We start from the raw sequence: 8,045 nt of genomic DNA, 5'->3' as shown, positions 1-8,045 counted from the left end.
TTTTCTGGTGATTCTACCATATATTATAAAACTATTTACACTTCTCTGTTTGATCATGAGTAAGGTCTGTTGGCACAAAAAGCACAGCCACAAAGTTTTTTTTAATTTTAATACTCATATATATTTATATATTTTTATATATTTTATATATTTCTGCTCATCTTCATTTCCTCAGCAAAAGGGAAATAAAAATATTGATCTATAAAATAAGCTGATGATAACACAATGCCAAAATAGCTTATGTTAAGTGCAAGGGGTGAAGCTTGAAAGCAAGCTAAACTGCAACAACATATTGATTTAACAGTTTAAATACAAGACTTGCCATAAAATAATTCTTGAGATACACTTCTCATTTTTAGTTTACTTTTTAAAAACTACTCTATATACACATATCCAGTTGTAACACTTAACAGTAGCATTATGGGGCATGATATAACTTTGGTACACATCACAGATATGGATGGTTAATGTCTGTAAATTATATTCCCTCACCGGTTAGAGCACTGTACAATCAGGTGACCAGCCACCTGCTCCCATATAATATCCTCCCCAGAATTCCCAGAGTCCTTGCCAGAGGCAAACAAGACAGTGGGAGAAAGCACGCTCACTGGATCCATATCGTGTTTCCTCTTTCGGTTCTCCTGGGTTCCACTGTCAGCTCTCCAAATGTGGAAAAAAACTGCTCCATTTCCTTCTGTAGCATGTCATTTCTTTTCTCTGCATCTTCTTTTGCTCGCTCAGCATTCCGCATTTTGATTTCTATCATTGTGAACTTTTTCCTTTCTTGATCCAGTTCATCGTGTAGGCTCATCATTTCTGTTTCCAAAGTCAAGTTTCGCTGCTCTAAGCTACAAAAGGTAGAGGAGGGAATGAGAAATAAAGTGATTTTATTCACTTGAAATGTGAGAAGGATGCAAATATTTTTCTCAACTCTGTCTCTACAATGCTTAGGAAGTTTGAATGAGCCCCTTCTACTCAGTGAAGCAAGATCCAATTATTTAGAATACATTATTTTGTTATAATTGAAAAATATTTGTTATGACGATTTACTATCATTTTAGCAACAAGTCCTCAAGACCTCTCTTGGAAACACTTAGTTGTCATTTGATAGTGAACAAATGGAAGTCAGCACAGAGTAGCCAGAGATCCATATCATGCAGAAGTGACAGAAGTAAGGGGCAGCTCAATCCAGCAAGTTCCTGGAGAGGTTAAAAGTTTGGCTTTACTAAGTAAAAGAGGAAAGTCTGATAATGTTGGAAAAAGAAAAAGAGGGCAATCACATTTTCTTACTACTAAAGGAAAAAATACTGCTAGCAAAAATGTCAATGCTAAGATTGGTTGTTTCTGGAACATATTGAGTCCCATCTTATAAAAGTGGTATTAAAAGTAGTTTACTTACATTGCAAGTAAGTAAAAAGTAGTTACATTGACAAGAGCAGTAGAGATTATATGTGTTAAGTAGCAAAATAGCAATCAAATTAATACTCTTCAAATTTACCATACCACTGAAATTTGAAAGACTAATGCATGTGTAGCTCTCAGAAATCTGATTATTTGAATAGCAATTTTAAAATTAGAATCACAATTATTTTTTCAGTTTGAAAAATGATCCCCATGTTGATATCTTATCTAGATAATAAGAAAAACATTAACAAATGAATTTACCCTCCCTTTGCAAGTAGTTAGGATTTTAAAAAGTAATACTTCACATTACGTGATCCTACACAACTTAAAAGACTGTTTTAGACACATGGCCTCATTCTATGTAACAACCTGGTACTCTGCTGGCTGCCACCCAGAATTATTCTGTAATATATTCTCTTTGCTTTCTAAAGCTATTTATTTAATAACTAAAACAATGTTGGAGAAAACTGCAACTTAAATACTAAGAAACATAACCTTTACAAAACAATATATTTAATATATTTATATGCATTAGGCACATGCCTAAAACTTCCAAGAATCTAATGGACTGAGATGAATACACAAGTGATCTTTCCCAATGTATAAGCATCAAAATGATGGAAAATATGCATAAGAAATGTGTTTTTTTTAAATTTGGATCCTAGTTTATAAGAAATAAAAGAATATCTCCAGGTCTCAGAACCAAGGAAAAAATTCAAATTTAGAATAGTAAGTGGAAGCACACAAGGGTATTGATCTTTGATAGCTGCAGCCTTTATTATCCACATGGGGATAGGAGACAAGGCTTCTGGTATAAAGGAGGCAGAACACTGAAAGTCATTCAACTGAGAGCTTGGAACATCACTTGTCTTTATGAAAGATGGATTAGAAAAATTCTACTCATGAGTTTGGGGATGTTACAGAACAGAATCAGCGGAAGAATGAATTAATCAACTGGAAAAAGGTCTGAGAAAAGTTACCCAGAATGCCTCACTATATATATATATATATATATATATATATATATATATATATGAAAGAGGAGTTAATAGAGATGGAGAATAGAATAAGAAGATCCAACATATCTTAATAAGGGTTATAGAAAAACAAAGTTCAATCTTGTTGATCTTCTCAAAGAACCAACTTTTGGTTTTATTTATTCTCTCTATTGTTTGTTGTTGTTGTTGTTGTTCTGATCAGGAAAATGATTAAACTAGAGGAAGGGGTAGCATCAGACAAGCCGGAATTTAACAATGGATTATGAATACTGAATCTTTATATAATTTTCTTTTTCTTAGAATAGCTATTAGAATAGTTAGAAGGAAAGAAATGAAATGGTGGAACTGTAACCCATAGCATTCTTTGAAATTTGTTTTATAGCTACTTGTTAAATTGTAATTTGACAGCTATCACCTTTTTGTACGTGTTATATTTCACAATAAGGAAATAACTGAAACTATGGTACTGTAACTCATAAAAACTTTGGAAATTTCCCAAATAACTACTTGTTAAATTATACTTTGAAAGATATTACCTTTTTGTATATATGTTATATTTCAAATGGGGAAGTGACTGAAACTGTGGAACTGTGATCTACGATATTCTTTGAAATTTGCTCTGTAACTGCTTGTTAAACTTGGAGAGTTATCACTTCTGTGTATATACGTTATATTCTACAATAAAAATTATGGAAAAACAACAACAACAAAACAAACAAACAAAAACAAAGTTTAAAGAATGAGGGAGAAGGAATAGACCCAAAGGTGCTGGATAAAAATTTTCTGGAATTTCAAAACATAGAAGTCTTCAGATCAAATAATGAAACAAAGTTTGAAAGTTAAAGAAAGAAAAAGATATTTCAGAGCATTACCAATCCAAAGAAAGATGTTAGAGCGATGCTAATATCAGGAAAAAACAGACTTTCAGGCAAAAATCATTATTATGACTGAAGATGACTATTAGGTAATTATAAAAGGATTGATTCATCAGGGATATAACAATGAGAGCAAATAATTTTGAACTTTTCTTTACCTAGTAATATTGCCTCAAATTATTCAATATAAAATCTAACAGAATTACAAGGAGAAATTGATGAATCCACAATAATAATAGATTTTAAGATACATTTTTTTCAGAAATTGTAGACCTATCCAATAAAAATTAATAGAGATGTAGAAGATTTGAACAACTTCATCAACAAACTTAATCTATTGATCATACATAGGCTCCCAATCCAATAATAAAAGAATACATGGTTTTTACCAGATCAAAGAATTGATATCATACAATCCACAATACAATAAAGTGATAAATGAATTCAAGGGAAAAAAAGGGGACCAAACTCATATGTTTAAAACTCAAAAACATATCTCTCAATGATCAATAATTTAAAGTAGAAAGTAAAATATTATATCTATTGATTTAACATCAATACTTGTGGGGTAGGGTTAAAAGGCATTTAAAGAGATATATATTACTTTAAATAAGACTGAGTGAAAATTACATTCATATTTTTGTATTTCCATGGCTTGAGCATACAGCAACCCCCTACTCTAACTTATTACAGACCTCTTTCTTTGCCTATTGATGCGGGTAAGAATGCTTCAGAAAGAAGGCCCAATGAGATAGCACTCTGTTGGAAAGTTCTATTATTGTATCAAAATCTCCGAAACGCACCACATGTTTCAGAACATACATGCATCACCAATGTTCTCAGAAATGAATGCGTAGATTGGCAGCCACTCAGAATGATAACCTATTTTTTACTTCTAATACAAGTTTATAGCCTTATCCCTTCTCCTGAAAGATAAGCATCCCAGGGCTAACTGCTAATTTATCAACATGCATTGGCAGGAATTCAAAATTCCAGTAGCTAGTGGTTCTAAAAGTACATTCAAAAAGCAAAGTAATCCTGTAAGACGATGACATTATTTTTCTTACTTAAACCTCCTGTCAGTCAGAATTATATAGAAACATTCAAACCAAGTTTCCATTTGGCAAAGCTTACAAAAAAGTACAGAGAAGTGATTTTTCAATATGACTTATAAGTAGCATTTTTGTTTATATTTATTTTACCCTAGCTTCTGAAAATATATGTCTTTTGGCCTGATAATTGATAAATAGATGGGAAACATATTAAGATAAACTAAGGTTGGCTTTATATATATAAAAAGAAGCCAGGTGTAGCTTACAGCCTTGAAAGCAGTCGAAGCAGGACAAAGACTAATATCTGTGACCCTCAAGGATTCCAGAACAACGCTCAGGAAGATGTACAACAGATCACAGAGTGCAAACTGGAGCCCAGACCACCAGAAAGGCTGCTTAGTGCCACACTGTGCCTCAGGCCACTTCTCCCAACTTGACAAGTCAGTGTGCTTTCCGTTCATGTCACTGAACACATAACACAGAATCAATCAGTTCTGTAACTTCTAAGACCATGGTAAAAATGCTGCATGTGGTGATTCTTAGGTCTCTAGCACCAGGTCATATTTTTGAGTCCTGGGCTTCATTCCCTGCACTCCTGCCTCTTGATCAGATGGAGCATCTGTCTCCCAGGAACACTGTGATGATAGGACAGTCCTTCAATGCCCCTTATCTTGCCCAGGTTACTTCCCTGAGGAAGTTGCTAAGCACTGATCTACCTTGGGCATCCTATGGGAAGACGTAAATTGATATAAATTTGGTTTTAACTTAATTGCTTCCTTATAAATCATATTTTTTCTCCCTGTTTAGGCTGTAGTCTCCCGTGCCCATGTGAATACATGTCACGTCATCCCTCTTCTCAACAACCTCCATGCATTCCCCTCACAGAGTAAAAGCCGAAGACTTAAAATGACCCACAAGGCCCCATGTCACCTGGCCCCTGTTACCCCTCTGAGTTCATCTCCAACTGCTCTCCTGCATCTATCCTATCTCATGGCTTCCTCTACTTCCTGTTAATACATCTAATTAAAAGTACACCTCAACAACACTTCTTACTTTAGCTTTCTGTGTAGCACAATGATCTATTTTACTTTTTATCTGTCTACCCCAGTAGAATGTAAGCACATTCTGTGAGGGTAGGACTTTTGTCTGCTTTATACATGGCTGAATCCTCATGACTGGAAACAGAGGCAGTTAGCTGGCACTCTCTCAGCATTTGATGAGGGAAAGAATAAAGAAGTAAGGATTGTTTACTTTTACAACTTTACCCTAATGTCATCCTCTTCCTCTCTGTGATAATTAACAGGCTCCTCCTTCTCCATTCATCTCCTCACAGCTCCTCCCCTTCCAGCCCTCTCACACAAATCAGTTTATTTAATAAAAATAAAATATAACATTATTGAGCAGCTTTTCTGTGCTCACTGTGCTCACTGAATTCTTACATGTTTTGGGGGTAGATATTACCGGTATCTTAAGTTTTCACAACAGGAAACCATGATTCACAGAAGGTGAAACTGGGACTTGAACTCCGGTCCTCTTAACTCTGGGGCCAGCACATTTAACCCTCTGTGTGATCCTGTCTCCCAGTAAGAGGCTACTGCAGCCTCTCTGGGAGTTACAAGTTCCAGATTTTCCTCACCTCTTTATCCTGGACTCATACTCTATCTTCTGTTTGGTCATTTCCTGTTTCAGGCTTGACACTAAACTGTGCAGGGCACTGTGGTTGCCGGCGTTCCCAACAAACGTCTCGCTGTTGTCGCTGCTGCTCGTGGCGCGACTACTGCGCCCTCCCACGCTCCGCCTGTCACTTTTGCTTTCATAGTCCCCAGGGTGGGAAAGGTCGTCCTGAGGGGGCCCATCCAGAACAGGGTCCTCAAAGTTCCCACCATAAAAGTCTTGCTCTGGGCAGGTGGTGGTGGAGGAGCGACAGGAGTTGGAGTTCTCAGGGAGGGAGATTTCACAGGAGGAAGTGGACCAGGTGGCGCTGTCGACACTCTGCTTGTCATCAAGGTTCATCACGGAGAACTGTTGATGGACGTTGTCGTAGGTGGAGAGCCTGTTGTGCTGGCCTGACTCTCCCGCTTGCTCTTTCTGCTTGTTATCCCTCAGGGTCACGTAGCCATTGGGCAGCCAGCTCATGCTGCGACCGTTCACGGGGTTCCCGGGCGCGTCGGTGTTCAGAACGCCCAAGCGCACTGTTCCGTTCTGCACGCTGTGAGTGCCCATCTTGGTACCAGACCCCTTCAGAGAAGAGGTCCTTCTGGCCTGTAAGCTCCCATTGGGGGTGGTCTGCATTTTCTCAAGACCCTCTGCATTACTGCTGCTGAAGGACCCATTGGTGACTATCCCACTGCCCTTGTTGAAGGCTGGGTTCTTTTTGACCATGAGAGGGGGGCTCCTGGAGACATCCAGCTTGTGAACACTGTTCCGAGGGCTGTTGGTTTTGCTGCCCGATGGAGCTGTGGGGGATCCGTTGTCCATGCTGCTTCTCTGGGGAGATTCAGACTTGTCCCAAGAGCACTGTCTGCCAGGGCTTTCCTTGGTATTATTATTCTCCTTGTTCTGCAACTGACCCATGGTGGCTTTCTTCTGAATTTCATTGTTGTTGCTCATTCCATTTTGGGGCTTGCCTTGCAGTTCTGCATCTTTGGGGAAGAGGCAATCATGTTTGCTGATCATCACTGACATCAACTGCTGGACCACCACTGTGCCTGAAAGATCACATAGGAAACAAAGAAGTATGAGTGAGACAGGTTTTATTCATTTTCTATTTTAAATGTGACTCTCAAAGACCACATATAGGTGAACATGTAGCATTAATATTAACAGTGCTGAAAGATATTCTTAATGATAACAGTTATAGAAACTAAAACTTCTTGGGCACTTACTGTGTCAGGTATTGTACCAAATGCTTTAATTTGGTTAGTTTATTTGGATTTTCAAACAACTCCATGAATAGGTACTACTGTTATCACTATATTGTAAAGGTTAAGGAATTTGACCAAGATTACCAAGCAATTGAGGAGGAGACACAGAGACTGAACCCAGTCATTTAGTACTAAAGACCAGGCTGTTTACCATTATACTATATTGCTTGCAAGTTTGACATTTAATTATGGGAAATAATTTTCAGGAAGTGGTTACTGTAATCTCTGCATCTGACATTTGCTTCAAACCATCATGATTCTTCAGTAAGAATCTCTAGATAGAACCTTGTACAATCTCTAATGGGTATGTGGTCTGCCTTTCTCATGTGGCAAGATAATGAGGTTCAAGATTCTATATGGCTTTTGCTCACCATTCAAAAGCTTCATGGCATTTTAAGTGATGTCAGTGGGAATTGTTGACTTAGGCCCATCAAAAATCCTTTCCTCCATAAAAGTGATAAAAACACTGGCAAAAAATTTCAGACTCAACTTTTTTGGAACTTTGGAAATTAACCAAGGGCTTGCAGCAATCCAGAGTGTTTATTCAAGAAATGGCTGTATTTCAGTAAGAATAGAAAGCTCTGTGGCATTATAACTTGAGTATTAACTTCCCATACTCCTGTCACTAGCCACACAATAGCATTGACTATAACACAATAGCCTACAATCACAGTGGAAATGAACAGTCTGGAATCTACTAGAGAGGGCAGAATAGGCTTGGAACTCCTTCAAAGCTCCATTCCCAGAGAATTCTCATTATTTGACCCATCTGTTGGCTTCCTGGAGGACCCT

General features: G+C 37.5%; 1 protein-coding gene across 13 annotated transcripts in view; it reads right to left on the bottom strand.

Annotated features, from left to right (window-relative positions):
- Positions 1 to 229: 229 nt before the first annotated feature.
- Positions 230 to 8,045, bottom strand: part of ARHGAP24 (Rho GTPase activating protein 24) — a 551,069-nt gene continuing 543,253 nt past the window's right edge. For all 13 annotated transcript variants that reach the window (XM_037830166.1, XM_037830168.1, XM_037830167.1 and 10 more), the window contains 2 exons: positions 5,966 to 7,037; positions 230 to 848 (listed from right to left, as the gene is read on the bottom strand). In XM_037830166.1, the coding sequence (XP_037686094.1) occupies positions 605 to 848; positions 5,966 to 7,037 (1,316 nt within the window). In that variant the 3' untranslated portion in view covers positions 230 to 604. The remainder of the gene's footprint in view (positions 849 to 5,965; positions 7,038 to 8,045) is intronic.

This window comes from Choloepus didactylus, chromosome 3 (genome assembly GCF_015220235.1).
Source record: "Choloepus didactylus isolate mChoDid1 chromosome 3, mChoDid1.pri, whole genome shotgun sequence".
NCBI lineage: Eukaryota > Metazoa > Chordata > Mammalia > Pilosa > Megalonychidae > Choloepus > Choloepus didactylus.
Note: the sequence above shows the minus strand (reverse complement) of the source record. Positions and strands in the feature narration are given on the sequence as shown.